General features: G+C 39.5%; 1 protein-coding gene across 6 annotated transcripts in view; it reads right to left on the bottom strand.

Annotated features, from left to right (window-relative positions):
• The window catches only part of fasn (fatty acid synthase), a 77,622-nt gene that overhangs the window by 40,287 nt on the left and 14,491 nt on the right, over positions 1–22,844 (bottom strand). For 2 of the 6 annotated variants that reach the window (XM_042396389.1, XM_042396388.1), the window contains exons 3-13: positions 18,522–18,674; positions 18,101–18,274; positions 15,337–15,537; positions 14,421–14,543; positions 12,776–12,891; positions 12,415–12,549; positions 7,362–7,836; positions 6,697–6,884; positions 2,729–2,918; positions 1,964–2,058; positions 623–757 (exon numbers count right to left, since the gene is read on the bottom strand). In XM_042396389.1, the coding sequence (XP_042252323.1) occupies positions 623–757; positions 1,964–2,058; positions 2,729–2,918; positions 6,697–6,884; positions 7,362–7,836; positions 12,415–12,549; positions 12,776–12,891; positions 14,421–14,543; positions 15,337–15,537; positions 18,101–18,274; positions 18,522–18,674 (1,985 nt within the window). Of the gene's footprint in view, positions 1–622; positions 758–1,963; positions 2,059–2,728; positions 2,919–6,696; positions 6,885–7,361; positions 7,837–12,414; positions 12,550–12,775; positions 12,892–14,420; positions 14,544–15,336; positions 15,538–18,100; positions 18,275–18,521; positions 18,675–19,393; positions 19,562–21,856; positions 21,953–22,844 lie in introns of all 6 variants that reach the window. The other 4 variants (XM_042396393.1, XM_042396392.1, XM_042396391.1 and 1 more) reach the window with 4 other exon arrangements.

Raw genomic sequence — 22,844 nt, 5'->3', positions numbered from 1 at the left:
ATCAATATTTGCTGTGAGCAGCTTTGCCTTTAAAACAGCAGCAGTTCCCCTCGGTACACTCAAACACAGTTTTTCATGGTAACTTGCAGGTAGGTTGTTTTAACCATCCTGGAGAAAGAATGTTCTTCTGTGGATATATTATTTAGGCCATCTCAGGTGCTTTTTCATGTAATCCCAGATAGACTCCATGATGTTGAGATCAGGTCTCTGTGGGGGCCATACCATACTATCTGCTGCAGGACTCATCGTTCTTCTTGCTGAGAATAGTTCTTTATTTAGTTCTTTATACAGCTTATGGAGAAGCTGTATGCTTGGGGTCATTTTCATGTCATGAATGAACTATGAACCTCCCTGATGGCATTGCATAATGGATAAGAATCTAAATATCTAGGGTGCCTAAAACTTTTGCACAGTACTGTATGTATATATATATATATATATATATATATATATATATATATATATATATATATATATATATGATTCTAATAATCTGACATGCCAAAACTTACATCATTCACTCAAACAGAGTTAGATTCTAATAAGTATATGGCAGTGACTGTAACAGCAGGAGTCAGAGCTTAATTGTTGCATACTGTTGAAAAACGGCAGAGCTGCATACCTTCTTTAGAGCAGCCAAGAGGGTCGGAGCAATGGAAGCCATGTAGTAGGAATGGAAAGCAACGCCAGCGCTACGCACCTCCTTCGCAAACACTCCCTGCTCTTTCAGCTCAGACACAAACTTAGTGATTGCTTCCTGATGAAACACACACCACATCTGTTAATACATATCCACTGGCCAAAACTAGATTGGTAAAAGGGAATGTAATTATGCTTGTATAAAATACTAACATGCTTGCACAATCTGACATTGTTTTCATACAATAGTTTTAAGGATCAGGGCATCTTTTAAGTTGTTACGCTATTCAACAACTTGCTGTTGGCCACTAATTATAATCTGCTTCATTCTTCTCTATGAGGCTAGAACAGCAACGGTTAAATTTTGGTATACAGTAAAATTTGGCACTGAAAACAAAAACTGAACTGAAAAAGGAAACATTGGCATTGAAACACCTGTAATAGAGTTGTACTGGCACTGAAACGGGTATTGGTACTGAAAAAAGTTCAACTGAAAAATAAAACACAAGCATTAAAAAAATTACAATCTTAAAATCTTATTATCTTATTTTATTTTGATATTTTTTGCATTATGATGTGTTTTTCAATGTTAATCATCAGATTTTTTCTTCATATCTGTCTTTTTCTGTGAGCTTTTTTTTTACACTCAGTTTTTTTCAGTGTAACTGGTTTTCAGTTTCAACTTTCTGTTTTTCAGTTTTAATTTTCTGTCATTGTTTTGTCACAGAGAGGAGGGCCCTTTCTGGGCCTACCTTACCCAGTATGCCTTGCAGTCCGACAAAGATATCTGAAGGCAATGGCATCATGGTGGAGATTTTGAGCCAGACTCAATTTTTGCTTTAGTACTTGTTAATATGTGATTTTATTAAGATTTAATATTTTTTCAGGCAATAAAGTAACCATGTAGATTATATATTATCCAATATATTATGCAAATAAAACCTGTTTTATGCTGTCTCCGCAGCATTTTTGATATATGATATGATTCCTTTTGGAAGATAAATGTCTCACAGATTTAATCTAACAATTGTAGCTGCCACATGTTTTCAATGCCAAATTTTACTTTCAATGCAAAAACTTAACTGTCACTGTTCTAGCCCCATATTTCTCTTCCGGCTGTCCTCTGTCAGAATAATTTAATTAATTTAATTCATGTACAGTAGTATAATAGTTACAAAACAAACACTATGTGAGCATTCACCATGTGAGGAAACAGAAAAATACATTTTTTTGCTAAAGCAAGGTCAGCATTGTTAGACTGTGTAAAATCCAATCTGTTAATAGGGCTACAGAACAAGAATGACTGAATGATTGAATGTTTGACCTGAGGGCCGGAGATGGTGACTGTGTCCTCAGCGTTGTGGCAGGCTGGGACCACCCCCTGAGGACACTGAGCCATACACTCCTTCCAGGTTAACCCTGGAACACAGACAGCAAGCAAAGAAGGTAAAAGATGTGCCAAAAATAAACAATAAAAAAGGAAACAAACAAAAAACCCCTACAAAACATACAAACAAGTACATTTTAAAAGCAATTCCCTCTCTCTCGACAGTGTGCTTATTGTGCTGTTGAAATATGGTAAAAGAAAGTGTTGTCAGTATTTTATACATGTGTATATTGAGGTGTCCATGTCCTGTCTTACAGAAATAAACAGTAGCAAGCAGTAAATTGAGATTTTGGACACTTATTAATCATCATCATTTAGCACTATAAATGACAGGTGTCACATCTATCACATCTACAACATTTTTCCATGGTATGTACACAACTTTTCACTATCAATGTAAACACAATATAGTTTTCAACTATCAAAATTTACATAGATAGATTCTTTAACTGTATTATGAAAACCCAAAATAATGAGCCCAATGTATGGAAAAACTAGAGCCTGATTGATAATGTCAGCCAGACTGTCACAGTGATTAAAATGTCAATGACCTTTCTCATCTCGACAGACATACAGTTGACATACTTGACTCTGATGGTTTTCATTCCAAACAAGTACATTTTAAAAGCAATTCCTTCTCTCTCGACAGTGTGCCTATTGTACTGTTGAAATATGGTAAAAGAAATCACTGCTTTTTCTTACCGACTGCAGCCATGCCTCCATGTGGAAGGTTGGCCTCTTTAATGCAGCGGCCTCTCCAGTAGGCAGCCAGAATGGCCTCATTGTGGCTGAGAGAGCCATCAGCATAGCCACAAGCCAGCTCTCCCACTGAGTGTCCTACAATGCCATCAGGCTGCAGACCCAGCTTAGTGAGCAGGTCGATCTGAGCTATCTGTAACAAGATGAGATGAGATGAGTGTTTTATGGAGCTTTTTTCCTATCTTTATTCAAGAGTGTAATATATCAATTTGAGAGCATGATTTATTGATTTCACTTTCAAACTTTGTAATATAGTCCCTCAAAACCCCCTTGCTCTCAAATAGTCTCTGCTTGCACTTAGATTTGCTTTGTTTCTGCTCAAACTGTGTGCTTGTACTCAAATATAATGTTGCTTGCACAGATTTCCCGCGCTCCAGTTTCAGCCCTTCTCCTCGCACTCAGGCAGCTTCTGTGCGCTTGTGGAACTTCTGCTCACAGATTTCTCCTCTGCAAAAACCCTGTCAAAATCCCCAAACCAATAGAAGGCCAGGTATATTGTTGACCAATGAAATGATCCCTGCCTCCTCACAGGCATGTTCGCTTTACTTCTTAGAGCGTCCCGTAAGGGCGGGTACTCTTTAACCGGGTTCAACCACTCCTGCTCTCCAGGGCTTTATTGTACTTCCCTTGCTTTCTCAGCAGAATCTGAGAGCAGAATCTGAGAGCAGAAGTTCCACGAGCGCACAGAAGCAGCCTGAGTGTGAGGAGAAGAGCTGAAGCTGGAGCGCGGGAAATCTGTGCAAGCAACATGATATATATATATATATATATATATCCATTACAATGTCAGACATTACAATGTCAGACATCAAAGAAAGAGTGTCAGGTATGAAGAGCTGGACAGCATCGGGCCCTGACATGATCCACATCTACTGGCTAAAGAAACTAACTGCACTCCATGAACACCTGGCAGCACAAATGAACCAACTGCTGATGGATGGGACCCACCCAGGTTAACCCAAGGGCAAATAGTTCTGATCAGGAAGGATCCCCAGAAGGGCGTGATTCCATTCAACTACTCGCCAATAATCTGCCTCTGTACAGCATGGAAGCTCCTGTCAGGCGTCATAGTGGCTAACATGAACAAGCACATGACCCAATATGTGAGCTGAAGAAAGGCCCAGAAAGGAATTGGTAGTAATACAAGGGGAGCCAAGCACTAGCTACTGGTCGATAGAGCAGTCACCTAAGACTACAAGACCAGGCAGACCAACCTGTGCACCACCTGGATTGACAACAAGAAAGCCTGTGACTCAATGCCACACACATGGATACTGAAATGCTTGGAAATGTACAAAATCAAGAGGAAACTAAGAGCCCTCATCAAGAACTCAATGGGGCTGTGGAAAATGACTCTGTAGGCCAACTCAAAGCCAATTGCACAAGTTACCATCAAGTGTGGCATATACCAAGGTGATGCACTATCCCCGCTGCTGTTCTGCATAGGCCTGAACCCCCTCAGCCAGATCATCACAAAGAGTGGCTACAGATACCAGTTGCAAAGTGGAACAACCATCAGTCACCTCCTTCACATGGATGACATCGAGGTGTATGCCAAGAATGAGTGAGACATCGACTCACTGATCCACATCACCAGGATCTACAGCAACAACATCGGAATGTCATTTGGACTAGATAAGTGTGGTCGGATGATAGTGAAGAGAGGGATGATGACCAGAATCGAGGGGATTCATCACCCTGAGACTGTGCACTAAGCGGAACAGGGGAGGCTGAGGACTGGTGAGCATCAGAGCCACTGTTTTTTTACACTCCCCCTTTGTGTGGCATGAAGTGGCCTAGCCTTAGCCCAAATCTAATGCATGAGCAGCTTTGCTCTCCGTTCCCAAGACTGGTTTTTATTAACAGTTCCCAAAGTCAGCACTGAACTATACAAAAAAGTTGTTATGTAAAAACGCATTCAGGAGCAGAGAGGAGAAATACAAAGCAATTAAATCAAGTTATCTAGAAGCACCTAGGTTTACTGTGCATAAAAAAAGATATAATACAATATTATTTTGAATGGTTCCTGTCTGATAAGAATGAAACATATTTCTCAAAATCTTTGATAACAGTCCTCCCCCCAGGGGATGGAGGAAGAATAAACACACACCGGACCACCACAACAGTCACAATGGATTCTGCTCTAATCCAGAGCTGTTTACCGGCAGGAGGAGTTTATTATTTAAACTTTTGGGATTAAAAATTGATTCATCTTCACTTTCGGTTCTCAACCTAACTTAGTCAGAGCTAATACCAGAGTCACACACCCCCCTCAGCTGCTGCCATCAATAACAAACATCTTAAATGCCGGTGAGTTTTTATAATTTTAAATTTGTACTGTATGTAGATATCTATGTGTATAAACAATAATGTCGCTGTCATATTTATGCCTTTAGATGATGTTAGTTTGAGTGTGTAAGGAGCAGTTATTGTTTGCAAAATATAGCCTGATTGATCTGAACTCCACTCAGAAACCAAGCATTTTAAAAGTCGTTTACTTGTCGTCTTGCGGACAGACCTGACAAACCATGAATTCAGACTTTTTACAAATCTGCATCATGATGTCGTTATTTCGGCATCCATTTGATCCACTTTTTTCAATTAAATCACAGCAAAATCTTAATTTGTTTTTGTTCTAAAGTTTGTTTTGGGTTCATACCTCTTTAAGGTATGTAGTTGTCGTCTAGTAAGTGCAGTAAATCAACAGATTTTTGGGGGGAGTTTTGTGAAATGGGTTAATGCAGTTTATTACAGCAAAAAAAAGTTGAAAGAAAGAAAGAAAAGTTGATAATGTATCTCTATGTTTACAGATAAGTGTTGGTGTGACTGTTGTTAGCAGGAAGACTGAGCCATTATGATGGCAGGCAGGCTGAGCTTCAGTAACACCACTGTGCTGGCTCCCATTGTCCGGGTAGAGACTAGTATGTGTTTGCTGTCGCTCGCTGACTATTTGGGGTGAATAAACACAAATGATCCTGTGGTTAAAACTCGCACGAGTAACAAGAGGTGATAATTCGCTTTGCGTTTGGTGTGAACACAAGAGAGCACTTCATAATTGTTTCAGGCAATTAAAAACTGTGTGTGTGTGTGTGTGTGTGTGTGTGTGTGTGTGTGTGTGTATGTATGTGTGTGTGTGTGTGTGTGCGCATGCATATGTGTATCATGTATTCATCCAAAATAAACAAAGTATATATTGCAAGAAAACAATTTCGTTAAAGTGGATTTAAAATTGACCGAGATCTAGAAAATAATTGCCAAAATTATCTTTGGTGTTAGGCTGAGCAACTGAATTGTTGGTTTTCTTTATTATTATTATAACTTTTTTAATATTTGTTTTTATTCTTAGAGAGAGGCATTAAAGACCCCTGTATTGAGTGTGCTGTTACTGTTTGCAAGAAAGTTGCAAGCAGCTTCTCATTTAGTTGGAAGAGGAGAGACCTGGTCACAGCGCAGGGAGAGGGTATTTGATACCAGTGGGAATATGGTTACATGCCACCGGGCATCTCTCAAGCCAGATGCCGTTGATAGGCTTGTTTTGGCACAAAAACTCCTGACAACCTGTTGGTACTGACCTGTTGGTTGTCACAAACACACACACAAATAAACATAAAAACAAACACATAAATAAACACACATACATACATGCTCACACTCCTTTCCTGTGATGTGACTGTTATTGTTCTGCAGAGTTGTGGACATCTGCCTCTGTGTTTCACACAATATGCTATTTTTATTTTACCGTTTTTGAAGTGACCTGTTGTCACAAACATCATACACAAGTGCATGATATTATTGATCATTTTATTGAAACTGTCTCATAATTTTCATATTCCACAATGCATTACCATTAAGTAAATGTACCCCCCACATATGCCATGTTTCCCACATCTAACATGACATCTCCACTCTACCTGTATGGCGGCAAGACCAACAAAGGCATGAACAGTGTCTTCAAAAGTAGCATCGTCGGCCTCCATGAGCAGGTGAGACACAACCAGGCCAGTGTCCTTCAGGGCTGTATCTGACCGCAGAATGGATTCTCTGAAGTCTGGCAGCTGCATGAGGCTGCGGCCCATACCTGCCCACTGTGTTCCCATACCTGTTAAGGTAATACACAATCACTGCAAGAAGTCTGAGATAAAAAGATATCTGAATTTATCAACAGTTCAGTTCCAAAGCTCAACATTTATCATTGTGTGAGCAGGCAATATTTGTAGTGGTGTTCAACCAACATGAGGTTTTTGATAGCCATTTTCTTTTTTTTGTAGCACCCAATTAATAAGAAATAATTTGTATTAGATTGAATACCATTTTAATTTGGCATTCCAAACATTCTAATGTTGACAAATACTGAAAAAATGTAATGATGAAAAAAAGAAAAAAATATTGTTTAATTCTACTCAGTTCTACAAAAACCAACTCTGGATAATCCACAAACAACTGTAAACTGTATTAAAACTGTAGACATCTTGTTCTGTAGATAATAAAAGGCAGTTACTGGCAGACCCATGTACCTATTTATTGACTTGTTTGATGGCTCCTGGACAACATCTCCTCTGTGCATTCAGAGACTCACCTGAACAGATGTACCAAAGCGGCCTGGGAGTGGCCTGCACCTGCTGCACCTCCATGACGTCACTCTGAGAGCCAATCAGAGAGTAACCTCGGTAGGGCATGCCAGCAGTGGGAGCTCCTGACACCTCATTCAGCAAAGACAGGAAGCTGTCATCTGCACTGAGTTCCATCCCCTTTTGGAGCACGGCATTCACTGCAGCCTCTGTTCGGCCACAGGCCTGAAGCACCCTGGGAAGTGCCCTCGGCAGGGCAGTCATGTCAGCTGGTTTTTGACCGCTCCTCTCAGCTGGACGGAGGATCACATGCACATTGGAACCTCCAAATCCAAAGGAGTTGATGCCTATGATACCACCTCGGATGGGAATAGGCCGGTCAACAACTTGAATGCGACCATCGGTGAGGGCAGGAATGTCAGGGTTAGGACTGCTGAAGTGCAGGTTGGGAGCCCAGACTCCTCGCTCCAGAGAAAGCAACACCTGCATGACCGATGAAAAAGAAACAATAAAATAATTACAAAGATGAGATGATGAGCAGAATTCTAGTATGGCTTGAATAAATAAAATGGTTCATTATCATTTCCTTTTCTCTTTAGTTGTTTTGACGTCAGAGATGCCCAACCTCCTCCATTTTGAAAATGCAGACGTAAACTGCAGATCAGTTAAGGCTGCAGCACATGGGTAATATATGGAGAGATTAAATGCAGTCCTGTTCGCCTGATTAAAATCTCTGTAAGATATTTCTCACAAGTATGTAATTTCTTATGAAGAAATACAGTTTAATAAACTATGAAACACTGTAAATGAGCCATTTTTTTTTACATTGCTAGGGAGATTTTTCTCATGTCAAATATAGTGCAAGCTCTTGGCCCTTTCCGTAAATGTCCTGTCATGTCATAAAAAAAAAAAGATCAGGACATGAATACAAAACTCACTTAACTTTCTGAAACATCTGACAATCACGCCAACTTTACATAGTGATTGCCCAGGTGTGTGGGGCTGTGATGGTTGTTTGTGTGAACAACTGAGTGTAATACCATCAATGTTTTAAAGGAGAGACTGTCTGAAAGAGTGTTAGGTCCATAACAAATGAAAAAACTCAGACTGCGGGATGAAGTTGAAAGCTTTGGAAAAAAGCTAGTGGCTGGACCCTGAGTTAAGACTGAATTATGATTTGTAAATGTTGCATTACATGATTATGGTGACTTCTGAGTGACACTGATGGGGAAGATAACAGCAGTAAGGACAGGAGGAAGTAAGTCTATCATCACTTGTGAGGAAGTAACCTTATCATAGGGGCAGTCATGTTAAGAGCTGCTAGAATTTCACAAATTCATAATTTGATACAAAAACAATATGTTTTAAATCAAGAATGATCTTTCATGCCTCCGTGACATTGAACGTATTCATTGATTTATTGAGGAAAATGATCCAATCTTACATATTTGCATGAGGCAAAAGTATGTGAACCCTTTCTTTCAGTAACTGGTGTGACCCCCTTTTGCAGCAATAACTTCAACTAAATGTTTCTGGCAACTGTTTATCAGCTCTGCACATTGGTTTGGAGGAATTTTAGCCCATTCCTCCTTACAGAACAGTCTCAACTCAAGGATGTTGGTGGGCTTCTTTGCATGGACTGCGTGCTTCAGGTCCTTCCACAGCATTTCTATTGGGTTAAGGTCAGGACTTTGACTTGGCCATTCGAAAACCATTAACTTTCTTCTGCTTTAACCCTTCTTTGGTAGAATGACTTGTGTGTTTAAGGTTGTTGTCTTGCTGTATGACCCACTTTCTGTTGAGCTTCACAGATGGACAGTTTGACATTTTCCTGTAGAGTTTGCTGGTACAAGTCAGAATTCATAGCTCCATCAATGATTGCAAGCTGTGCTGGTCCAGAGGCAGCAATGCAGGCCCAAACCATGATACTACCACCACTATGTTTCACAGACGGGATAAGGTTCTTATGCTCGAATGCAGTGTTTGCTCATCGCCAAACATAATGTTTCTCATTCGAGCTGAAAAGTTAGATTTTGGTCTCATCCATCCACAGGACTTTTTTTTTTCCCAAGCGCCCTCTGGCTTGTCCATGGGGTCTTGAGCAAACCGTAGACAGCAGCAATGTTCTTGTTGAAGAGTAGTGGCTTTTTCCTTGCAACTCTGCCATGCACACCATTGATGTTCAATGTTCTTCTGATGGTGGACTCATGAAGATTGACTGTAGCCACTGCAAGAAGGACTTTAGCTTCCTTGACATTACCCTGGGGTCCCTTGTGGCCTCCCAGACTATTACACACCTTGTTCTCAGACGAGCAAGGTCCTCAGACTTTGCTCTTGGTGTGATCTTTGTTGTATGATCACTCCTGGGGAGGGTAACAACTTCCATTTGTGCATAATGAAATGGTTTTGTAACCCCTTCCAGCCTGGTGAGCATCAACAGCTCTTCTAAGGTCCTCAGACATCTCCCTTGTTTGAGCCATGACACACTTCAACAAACCTGTGTTATGAAGCTCAGACTTTGATAGTGAAGACCCAGATTTCTCTTCTTTAGATAAGGCAGGGCCTCCCAGACTCACACTAATTTCCCCTTCAAATAAATTGATAATCCTAGAGGTTCAAATACTTTTGCCACGCACAAATATGTAACATTGGATCATTTTCCTCAATAAATAAACAAACAAGTGTAATGTTTTTGTCTCATTTGTTTAATTGATGTCTCTTAATCTAGTTTTAGGACTTGCATGGAGATCTGATCATGTTTTAGGTCATATTTATGCAAAATTTCTTAAGGGTTCACAAATTTTCAAGCAGCACTGTATGTATGGTTGTAGTTAGCTGCTAATATTTTCTCTTAAGTACTGGACCAAATTGTGTTGTAAATACGCAACACTTATTTTTTATACCTAAGGTATTATTTGTTCAATGTTGTTTTTGCACTAAATTGTGAATACAGTATATGTGAAGATATCCCTCTCATTTACCCCATGTCAACTTTAGCCAATAGATGGCAGTATAAGCCAGCTAATGCTACATTTGGGCTGCAGCCATTTTGGCCGCTGCGGCACCACACCGGACTGTGGCCGGAAAGTTGAGCCAGAGCCAACTTTTGGAGAAACGCAACCCGACATCACTGCAGCTGAAGGCTCCAGTGTCCAATCACAGCTGAAGATCAGACTGATCAGAGTTGTAAACTCTGCCATGAGGGAGCACAAAGACGTTACTAGGATGAGGGGAGGACATTTCTCATCATATGATAACGTTAAAAGTAAAGTTAGACTTTGCTGTCAGCTTCGACTCATTTTAAAAAAGACAAGAGAAAAAGAGAGAGAGCTGAGAGCACCAGCGAGAGAGAGAAAGCGAGAGAGAGAGAGCAGCTGTGGTCAAGTGAGATAGAGAGAATGAAGAGAGGGAGCACTGGTAGCAAAAATGCCTGTCAATCAGATCAATAAAACGTTATTTTCCAATTGTTTCAAAGCGGTTACGTTCTAGAGCACAAATAAACACGCCCACAACCCTCCCACACCTCCGCTCGACCCTGTGGCTGAACAACACACTGCCTGATTTGGTCTGAATACGGCCTTATTCACCACTCTACCCATTCTACCCATTCTATAATACGCCGATGTGGAGATACCAGAACCTTACCGATCTAATATCTTCCAATATTCATCTGTTGTTTTTGTTGTGTCTTTCCAGATACCATAGCCCATGTTCAGCAGAAACTGGAATAAGGTCCTGGATAGTGTTATTGGAAAAGACTGTGGACAGTCATTTCTTTATCATAGTTGGTCACCTGTGACTTCTAACAGAGGACAGGGATATCTAGCCGCAGCATACCAGTGGTACACATGTGTGTGTCATATCAGTGTCTACATCTATACACAGTCCCTTACACTATTGTTAAAATCACTCCCCTCAATATCATGGTGCTGACCTGTAACAATTTGTTTTGTGTAAATTTACGGTATGTACATGATTTATTTTATTTTATTTTACTTCAGTCTGTTTCATTGGAGTATGACCTGTTTATTTTAGTTTCAATTCATATTATTAGGCTCTGTTTGTATTAACCACTTGCATGTAGGGTTGTCATAGAACTAACTAACCAGGCCCTAATATATGTAGAGCACTCAAAAGGGCTGCAATTAAAAGATTGTTTTTATCTGCAGGTTTATTTTTATAACTAGCATCATACAGTACAGAGCCTGGGAGGTGTCATGTAGAAAAAAAAAAAAATTGTGCTCTAAATTTAATAGTGTTCTTGAATTAGTAATTTGTGCTCTCATTTTATTCATGCTCTCAATTTAATATTGTTTGTCTCCATAATTACAAACACTTCAATGTATGTTAGCCTTCGAGTGTTCATGTTATTGAATAATCTGTTTATTATTAATTGATCATTAATTAATTAATACCTGTAGCCATCACACAGCAGCAAGAATGACCCAAGTGTCTAAGAATGGGCATTTTTATGCTGGTTGGACAGCAGCCGCGCATACTAGTACAAAATAGTTGGAGTTAATTATATATTTAATTTTATTAAAGAAGCAACACCCTCCTGAGCCTTATTAATAATTTCTTTGGACCTTCCCTTTGACTGGTCTTAGACTGACCAACTCAAGGTCCTGGCAAGAGCTCTAGTGGAAGAATACAATATGATATTTTATGAAATCCAAAATTGCAATTTACACAGAGGTTCTCAGGGTCAATACTAATGCTGGAGGCAGTGTCGTAAAAATGGCTGACCATTTTCATGTTTTTTGGGCTTACATTTTAATTTTTTCATATAGGCAAGGTATTGCTAAAGATGTAATGAATACCATTATATCCCATTATACATGGGCAAAAACCCAGATTAACTGATGGCACAGGTTGAATATCTCTTTAAAAGTATCACACATGGCTGCAGGCAAACCAGTGAGATGAACTGTACAGAGAAACTGACCTTTATGTTAAGACTAAGATGTGATCAATATGCAACTACATACTGTATATAATACACAAAGGAAAAAGGATGTTTTGAATCTTCAGAGCAGCCAATAACAGTTGTGCCTTTCTTACCTTTGTCACAGCAGCGAGACCGGAGGCTGGTTCTGGATGGCCCATGTTGGACTTGGTTGAGCCAATAAGCAGAGGCTCTCGCTTTGCCTGACAGAACACACTGACAATGCCATTCACTTCCTGCGGGTCGCCGACCTGCATGTAGAGAGCAGAAATGCCACAGAGGTAAGACACTCCTGATGAGTGACATTAGATATGTGTGTGAAGATGACATCATTATTCTTTTCAGATTAAAAATGTGCTGCATGTTTTTAAAAGTGACCTTTTCCGTGTCAACTTAGTGTCTTGTGATGCAGACACTCTCAGTAAAAACACAACATCACAAATGTGATTAAGAAACCAGGCTGTTGTGTGCACTGACCTTTGTTCCGGTGCCGTGGGCTTCAACGTACTCAACCTGCTCAGGAGTGATGTTCGCCTCCTGGTAGAGAGAATGAACCAGCCTCTGCTGCATTTCACCAGAAGGAAATGTTACACCTGAAGGACCAGCAGGAATGTGTTAGACAAAACACATGTATTATTGTATAGTATAGTATTGTATAACATACAAATTTCTATGTAACTACTACTGTTCACACTTGGTGTAAACCAACCATTTATCTAGATTATCAAAACACTTTGGAGGTAAAGCTGAGAGTGGGTGCACAAAAACAAGTCTCTCTGAAAACTGTGATAGATGTTTACAACAGACAGCAAAAGGTGATAATTTCACCTTTGTTTTCTTTTCCATGTTTGGCAGGTTTCTTTACTACCTGTCTAACGGTCTAACCTAATCATCAAATAAAATTGATGATATACTATATATACTATATACTAACTGTTTATACACACAAAAACACATAAACAAACACACACACACACAAATACATAGTCATTTCACAAGTACACCATAGCACACTGCAAACACACCTAAATACATATACAGGAAACAGACACTATTGAATTCTGTATATGAATGTATACAAAAATTATGGCACCTATTGTAAGTGAGCCACACTTACTGTAATGGCCACAATGAAAAAGCCTGATATCCATTTTACAACCAAGTTACATGCCTTGAAATGTATTTTTGTACCACATGTAATTTATTTTGACCTGAATAAAATAAGGAAAACGTGACTTAGTGACTTCTCCTTTTCAGTTGTATTGTGAGACAGCAGTGAAAACATTGTGTGTGGCATCAAGACAACATGAATAATCTGCTGGACTAAAATAGAGCTGAAGCGATTTGTTGAATAATTGATCAACAGAAAATAGTTTGCCAATTGATTTGTTGTTTCAAGTCAACAGTACACACACCATTGTGACATTTGCAGGTACAGTATGTTTACATGCTGTTTAATGTGCTGCATCCTAGTGGCTAACTACCTATATCTCCTGCAAAATTATGTTAGCAGTGCACATTTCCATGGTGAATGTTTATTTTGGTTGCTCTTTCAACAAGTTAAGGTGCAGCATAAGATGAGTTCAATTTTGTAAATTCGATAAGGAGACTTTAGTGGGAAACCAAATCTGGGTTGTTTTTCAAAGTTTCTGGTTCTTGTGTTGTGTAGCAGGCTGTGTGACCGTCTGTCTATAATAGAGCAATGATGTTGCTACTGCATGGACATATGGTTTAAAATAAAGCAATAAGATTGGCTGTATGGAAACATCCTCTCAATCTTGGCAAACAGAATTGTCTTCCTGTTGCTTCATGCAAATATGGGTGGTGACATCATGAAACCAAAAAAACCTTGGGCTGTAGGAAATTATGATGCCATTTTCTGACATTTAATAGACCAAACAATTAACTGATTACAACTGACTGAATTGGAAGACCCATTTAAAATCTAATTTTTAAACCATGTAAGCTGTGAGGACCAAAGTTCTCTCACAGGCATCTTGACTATTAATTTTCATCTTAATTGACTATTTCTATAACTTCAGTAAAATCTTTGTAATGGACATTATGTTCTTGTGTCACAGCATGAGTTTAGAGCTCACAGACTCTTAGTGTCCTTCCTCACCCTGCTCTTTATACCCATCTGTGTTGTTGCCAGCATTGACCACTGTGGCATAGACCCTTTTAGCCACTGAACGCTTGGTCAGCAGCACTGCCACTGCTGCCTCAGAACGACAGTATCCATTCCCTGTATGACAGAATGATAGAAATATAAACTTTATATTGGTAAGCAAAGTACAGATAGTGTGTAAAAGTGTAAATTATAAATAATACACAGCTAAATCAATATGACTAAGATTCTAAGCAATTTGTGATGGTAAAAGAACAAGGTTTAACATTATAGAGGAGAGAGAAACACTGCTGCTGCTGATAATAAAAAATATTGATGCATGTTACAGGTTTGATAAAACTGTACAACTGTACAAGTACTATAATATATTTAAAAGGGAACCTAAAGCAAAATTAGGCATATTTCTTTTCAGTTAGGCTGTTAGTTTATTTATACAGTACCAGTCAAAAGTTTGGAAACACTTTCTCATTCAAGGGAATGGGAAGGTGTGTCCATACTTTCAACTTGATTTTGTACATTAATAATGCATTCTTAATGATAATTTGATCATTTGACTGAAAAGGTTTATTGACCATCCATACATTCACTAACTAAATTTGAGTGGTTACATTTGAGGCATTAAAAAAAATCATAAATCAGCCAGTCAAGGTCCAGGACTCTAAGTACTAAGTACTGGTTTTTAAATTCATTCAATAAATATCAGTTTATCATATTGAACTGCAAATCATTACACCTGAGCCAGACATTTGAAAACAAAATCCAGAAAATTGAACAGTATGAGAGAAGAGCCTTTTTTCTTTTTTTATTCTTTTTTTGGCATTTATTAGATACTAATAATAGAGAGCTAACAAGGTACAAGGGGGAGAGATTAACCCCTAGGCCATGGGGACACCCTGCAACTTTCTTTTACCTGAGGAGTCAAAGGACTTGCAGGTCCCCTCAGGACTGAGCATGCCCAGTTTCATGAACTGCACCGAGGTGTTTGGCTTGAGCAGCAGGTTGACTCCCCCCACCAGGGCGGCATCACAATGGCCCTGGCGAATGGCATGGAAAGCATTTTCTAAAGCCAGCAAGCTGGAGGAACAGGCTGTGTCGATGGCGGTGCTGGGTCCTGGAAGAGGAGGGGAGAGGAGAAGAGGGGAGGATGGACTATGGATTGGAATTAGGGATCACATCTGCGGAGAAGATTCTCAGGAGTGTTTCAAACTAGTGTTTCAACTGCATGCCATGGCTAAGGCTGCACAATCCTCAAAATTAATTTTGATAACATCAAATGTTTGGAATATTTCAACCATCATCTACATCCAGTTCTGCTTGAAAATACACATAGTGATAGACAATCATGCTCATCAATATTTTTAGTGTAATTCTGTCTGCAGTCTATGCTAGAATTATTTGCACAAAATGTACCATGACCAGTGAGTATGGCTATTTAATCAGATCAAGTTTCTGTAGCTCCACAAGTATGCCAAATGCCATCAAATGCAGAGTCTGAGTTTAGAATGTGTCTATGTCTATGTGTATCTAACATTGGTTACAACTGCACAATGTGTTGAATAGTTATGGAAACACATTTGGCATGTAAAAAAGGCTCACCCAAATAGTTTCTGTACCAAATAGGGTGATGAGTGATGATGACTGAAAGAGTAGGCTGACAGCATCTTAAACAAAGGAATCCAGGAACTTTGTAGTGCTTTGCACTGTAGGAGCTTTGAGCTGGAAGATAGATGGCCACATGGTGGTGGCATTGGATCCACATGTGCACTGACGTAGAGAGCAGCTCTGAACAGGATTTTCAGGCATCATCCTTTGGCTCAGCATCCAGAGAACAGTGACAACACAATTTGATAAACAACACAGTGCTGCTGATGTTGATGAACAGCCGTTTTAATGGTAAGGTAAAGTTTCTAGAGTGTTTATTTACTGGAAGGCATATTAATTAAGAACATTTGTAGGATTATACAATGCTTTACTTCCAAAATGTTCATAAGTAAAAGCATAGTTTACGCCTTCTATACAGATACAGACAAATTTGTGTCATGGTTTAGGTCAGTTCTAGGCCACAAAACAGTAAATTATAAACATCTGACACTGGGTAAATACCAAATATAAAATAGTCCCACATTTAGTATTTTTAAGACTTGTAATACTTGTTGACAGTACTAACAGAGTTTTTTCACAGAGTTTATTTAGGTGCGTGATCATGATGTTATGTCAGTGTAATGTCTGGGATGAGGAGGCAGATACACAGAAAGACACTGATGTACATGTGTTTTTGGCTGCACAGTGTGGAAGCAAACCTGGAAGAGAAAATACTTTTTTGATACATGCTGGTTGAGCAATATTGTTTACAACCTGTCTGATGATAATGGAAATCTCTGCCACATCAGCTACATTAAAACCATTATGTATTAGTATATGTGTTCAAAGGACAGAACGGATCTTTAATGGGGTGACGAAAAGAAAGGAACTGTTTATGTGTCAAAATAACGTTTTCAGGTTGTTTTTGTAAATATATCAACTCCTGCTCTGAGACATCCATCAAATCTCTATTTTATGATTATGCAGTTGTTGATAATAAGCACTGGCCAAAGGTTTATGACAACAGCTGTGCTGTGTGATCACAGAGAAATTCACAGAGAAGTTTATCTGTGACCATCAGTGTGTGTCATGGTGTATCATGAGCAGATATCAGACAAAAGTCCACTGTGAAAGCAGAAGGTAGGTAAAGTGAAGTCATTCCTCAAACCCTCTCCCAGACTTTCTCTACAGGAAGCACTTAATAGACAAAAGACAGACTATATGTGTGAATGTACATCTCTGTCTCTGACAGAGCAGACAACATCAATAAATAATGTTAAATATTTCCCTGATTTGACATCAGACCCTGGATTGCCGAATATGACCTATAGTTAGGCAATTTAAACCAGCATTCAGATTTTGACTGAGAAATGCAACAGCACAGTGGCTGTCAGAGTGCAGACAGCACATTCAAATACAGTAACACACAATCACAGTGACAGGCTGTAAAATATACAAGCTTCACTTTTTGCATGTAGTCGACGTGTGGCTGTCTTTTGCCCATTAGCCAACAAACTCCCTCCCTTGTCAAGTTGGGAGAAACTTTATATTCTTTTTGAAACTCTGTCTACCACAAATTCTTAATTATTTGTGTCATGTAAATTCAGCATTAAATGTAACAAATTAAGTTATTTCTTTCTTTATGAAAAAAAAAATCCAAATCTGCATGTCAAGTGTTTTACAAAAAGTTTCAGCATAATATTTTCATGACCTTATAATATGATAAAACAAACGCTTTTCTAGAAATATGCACTGTGTCAAGCACACTCCCTCATATACATCAAATATAAGAGCAGATGGTTTCAGGCGCACTGGGTTAATGAAAATGTCCTGTGGCAATCTGTCTGATGGCAGTGAACTGTTTTAGCTTCCATCACTGCTTCTCCTCTGAAACTGGTATCCACAAGTGATGCTTTGGGTGTTAACAAGGCAGTGCTGCATTCATTACCTCATCAAGGGAGGATAATATATGTAAGTACAAAGCAGGGACACAGTTGGGATCAGCCAAGGAATGTATCTGCCTGGGCTGCCTGGCCCAGCCTACAATTTTAGATGACTATTACTGTATATTGGTGGTGGCTCTGTGCACGTACCGTTGAAGTCAAAGAAGTAGGAGAGTCGGTTGGCCAACATGGCACGCTGGCAGCCAGTCATGCTATAGCCTAGCAGCTCCTCTGGATCCCTGCTGAACGCCTCACCAGCCTCTGAGCCACTCACCCCGATGTAGACACCCGTCTTACTGCCACGCAGTGTGGCCGGGTTCAGTCCTGCATCACAACATTTAATTGTTTTTAAACAGTCAGTATTTCATTAGACAGCCTCACTGAGATCATGAGCTCTTTTTAAACTAGACAACAGTTTAAAAAAAGTGACAGAGAAAACACAAAAAACAATTCAGTCACACTTTTTTCCAGCAAACATATACTGTGTATCTTTCCCACTGTTACTACTTTCACTCATGTCACTGTCCTTTATTGATTTGATGCTCTGAAATTTTTCATCCTGTTTCTTCACCTCCATCGATGATGGCCTCGTAGGCAATCTCTAGCATGAGACGCAGCTGGGGGTCCATGGTGTTGGCCTGTTTGGGATGGACTCCAAAGAAGGCTGCATCAAAGTGGCTTATGTCCTTCAGTTTACCATTCCTCTTTGGAAGACCGTACAGACCTGGAAAAAAGCAAAAATGGAGAAAACTAATTTTCAAAAGAATTCCTCTCAAAGGAAGTGGTAGTAAATGTAAAATTTTCATATTGATATATCAATATGATATAGATTTTGAGACATTTGGGATCCTCAGTTGGCGGCCAATTGGCTTGGATTGAGAGGGATATCAAATGGATTGGTGAAAGTGCCTGAGAGTAGAAACAAACGTAACAGGGTTTCTTCTCCTGACAACATTTTATTAAATACAAGCATGAAGCATATCTATGTTGTCTACATTGTCAGAGGTGAGTTGTATATGCAGTTCTAACACTTTATTATTGATAAAAATTTGCCATATCACTTTAGCAAAAGATAATGTTGCAGGGAGGGACGGTAAAAAAAAGCAGCAGACACAGTGAAGTGATGAAATGAAGAAGTTAATTTGACAGTGACAGATTTTTCTTTAGTTTGGATGAACTGAGAGCTTCAACACATCATCAAGGTGAAAAACACCTTTTACATGTCATAACTTTTTACTCTTCGTGTCAACCAGTTAACCTCTAGTTGGACATAGCATAAAAAAAGCCTGCTGCAAAAAAAATTCTTTTCAACAATGACTGGCTTGCTGTAAATTATTCCTCATAAAGAAGGCCGTCTGTTTTTTCCCTGTTTTCTTTTTCATTTTTCTCAGTTACTTTTCTCTCTGTAACAATGCAATGACTCCCTCAGGCCATGGACCTCACGTTGCTTTATCTGTTTCCCTTTCCACTTTCCCTACTTTCCCATGATGCCTGGTGTGTGGTCTCCGCAATGTTAGCTGGCCTTGTCCAACCCTTTCAGCACTTGAATGTTAGCTTGAGATGGTTGCCAGGCACTGAGGGATGAGTCTTTTATTCACAGTGAGGAAAAAACTGCAAGCAAGAGAGGGAGAATTGGAAAGAAAACAACAGGGATGGGAAAAAGATGCGTTATTAAAACTGGCAAAATTAGAAATACAAAAGTGAATTAAGATGATCAAATATAAACAGGCCCTCGCAACTCACACAGGCCGCCAGGACAACGAGAACCCCACCAGGCCAAAAATACATTTTTTTATTGCCAAAAATAATGCCAAATATCCATTCATCCAGAAATCAATAGCGTTTGGAAGCCTCTGTGCAGTGCTGTTCCGAAACATGAGTCAACCTCTGTGACACTGCCTGGGAAACTATTGGTAGTGCACCTGCTTTTAAGGAATAGGGCAATGTGTAATGTGTGTGTGTAGCAAGTGAGTGGTTGAATGAGAGAGCGAGTGGCAGAAAAGTGACGATGAATGCGAGCAGAAGAAAACGTTAGCAGTAAGTTGTCAATATGGCAGTAAATGTACAGTACGGGCTACCGTGTGTCAGTTAATAAATACTGCAGCTTGTCAGGACCACAAAAAGTCACATCTGTTGTTTCGCCAAGTGTTGGAAGAGTGAAGGGAGTAAGCTCCAAAGTTAGCAACAATGGGTTATCTAACCTGAAGACACTAAACAGAGAAATAGAGAATGGAGAAATGTGTGGCTGCTGAGTCCACACACCCCCACCACCCCACCCCCGCCAGGTGAAAGCAGTCAACCTAGGGGAAACACTGTGCTTCTGTTTGCTAGTAGGTGGTGCTACACAAGTGGATCATTAATGCAGCAATACATCTAGTGGAGGTCACTTGGAGGTTCATGAGGCTCATCTGATGCATGAAGGAGTTAATACCACTTCCTGTGTCCACTACGTGGCACTAGAAAGTACCAACTAATTATATAATCATATTGCTATATATCATGGGTAGACCACACCATGTAAATTCCATCCAATTCCTGTTGTCAGTAGGTGGCTCTATGACTATGATGTGTTCAGGCCTGGACTCCAATCAAGCATGTGAAATTTGGGGCACTGGACAAAGTCCAGTGGAGTTACAACAGCTTCTTGTTTCATGGCGAAACATGCAAATTGACCGGCACGCCATGTAAGGTGAGTTTCATGAAAACTCAAGACTTTGATAACTTTTTATCACAATGACACTGGCCAAATATGAGGTCAGTCAGATCAAATCTCTAGGAGGAGTTCGTTATGGCAAAAACTGGCAAAAATTGCAATGTAAATTCAAAATGGTTGACTTCCTGTGTGATTAGGGTATGGTTCCAAGAGGCTTTTTTAAAATCTGGATATGATACACCAAATTTCATTCATCTACATCAAATTTAAAGGTGGGGCCTCTGACTTGAAATTTTCTAGGGGGTGCCCTTGAGCCATTTTGCCACATCCAAGCCCAAGACCTATATCATTTGTCAAGTTTCACCACTTCTGATGCATGTGCAAAGTTTCATGAGTTTTCAATCATCCCCAGCCCCTCAAGAACAGCTTCCTGTTTAATGCGAATACCGCATCACCAACAGTTTTTGATGAAAACCAAAAAGCTTCACAACTTAGCATCTTTAAGGTCTTACAACTTAGCTGACCAAATTTTAGCTGGATCTGGTTAACTGGCTAGGAGTAGTTAGTAAAAGTATAGGGCCTATAACTTCCTGTTGCCCGTAGGTGGCACTATGACGATGATTAAATAGTAGATAGTAGATGCCTTTAGACTGGGACTCTTAGCAAATGTGAAAATTGGGAAAGATCTGACAATGTGGAGTCAAGTTACAATAGTTTGTTTTTTCATGTTGAAACATCGAAATTCACCACATCACCATGGTAACAGCCTTCAGTGAAAACTCACAAGCTTCACAGTATAGCATCATCATGGTCTTAAGGCTTTTCTGACCAAATTTCAGGTGGATCTGGTCAAATTGCTAGGCAGAGGTCATACAAGTACAGCACCTGCAACTTCCTGTTGCCAGTAGGTGGCACCATGACTATGACTCAGTATTGACATGTAGATGTGTTCAGGCCAGGACTCTTATCAAGCATGAGAAATTTGGGGCAGGTTCGACAATTCCTCCCATAGACTGCCATTATAAATTTTAATACTTCAAAAAATTATATAAAATCATTGAAACATGTCACAACAGGGGTGTTGCAAGGTCTATTTTAGGGGGGCTTTAGCCCCTCATAAACTTTCTTTAGCCCCCCCAAAATAAATGTACATTATTAGTTTGAATCATCAATAGCTTTCTCTCATTCATTTTTCATTTCATTCATTAAAATCGATCAAATTGTGGCATTGCATCTTCAAATTCACAATGTACCTAAAGCACCGGGTGCTAGGACCTGGGAGAGGCTGCTGCTGCTCTAGTCCTGCGTTTCCATTGGCTGTGCTGCCCACTCTGCAATTCCTGTACCATCTTTGGAAGAGATTGTAACGGTAGTCAGAAACTACTGAAGTTGTGACAAGATGTTGGCTAAAACTTTACCAAGATAAACATAATATACAGAGTGAAATAGTAAGTAGTTACAGAGTGAGTATACCTTGATCCAATGTGAATTTGTATTAAATAATGGTCAATGTAGTTAGCTATAAAGTTACTCGTTTGATACTTGCTTGACATTAGCTACATTAGCTAAATTTAGGTTTAAGTGCGGAAAAGACAAGAGGATAGGCTATATAACACTACCATTATACACCAGAAACCCCTTATATCATCACAGTTACAGTGATCAATCGCTTATATGGATTAATAAGCTCAGGACAGAATCATTCCTATACAAATGCTGTTTCAATAATTCCCACTTACAGTGTTCATTTTGGGTCTTTTCATACATGAAAATATGGGGAAAAAAGTTAAAATTAAGATCACGCTATTTTTATTTTTACTCCCATGATACACATATGATATTGTAATTAGCAGCTGCAGCACCATTATCCGGGGTGCGGAGGTGCGGGGTGTGGGTGTGTTTATTAGTAACCACCGTGAAACAATCAGAAAAAAACATTTTCTTCCTCTCATTCACTGGCTTTCACGCTCACACTGTTGCTCTCCTCATCCACTCTCTAGCTCAATTGACCACTGCTTCTTTCTCTCTCTCTCTGTCTCTGTCTCTCTCTCTCTGCTCACTTGGGCGTGCTCTCTCTTTCTCTCATCTTAAAATGAGTCAGGAAGGTGTCAGCAGTGAAATAGCTGTACTGTATTTTGAAATAGCTACAGTAAATAGCAAAGCTGGCCATTTCATTACTTATTTATTCATGTAACAAATATGCAAATATCAATTAGATGATAATCTGCATGAGAAATAAAG

The sequence above is a fragment of the Thunnus maccoyii genome, chromosome 20 (assembly GCF_910596095.1).
Source record: "Thunnus maccoyii chromosome 20, fThuMac1.1, whole genome shotgun sequence".
Taxonomy (NCBI): Eukaryota; Metazoa; Chordata; class Actinopteri; order Scombriformes; family Scombridae; genus Thunnus; species Thunnus maccoyii.
The sequence above is the reverse complement of the archived record's forward strand: the minus strand, read 5'-3'. Positions and strand labels throughout refer to the sequence as shown.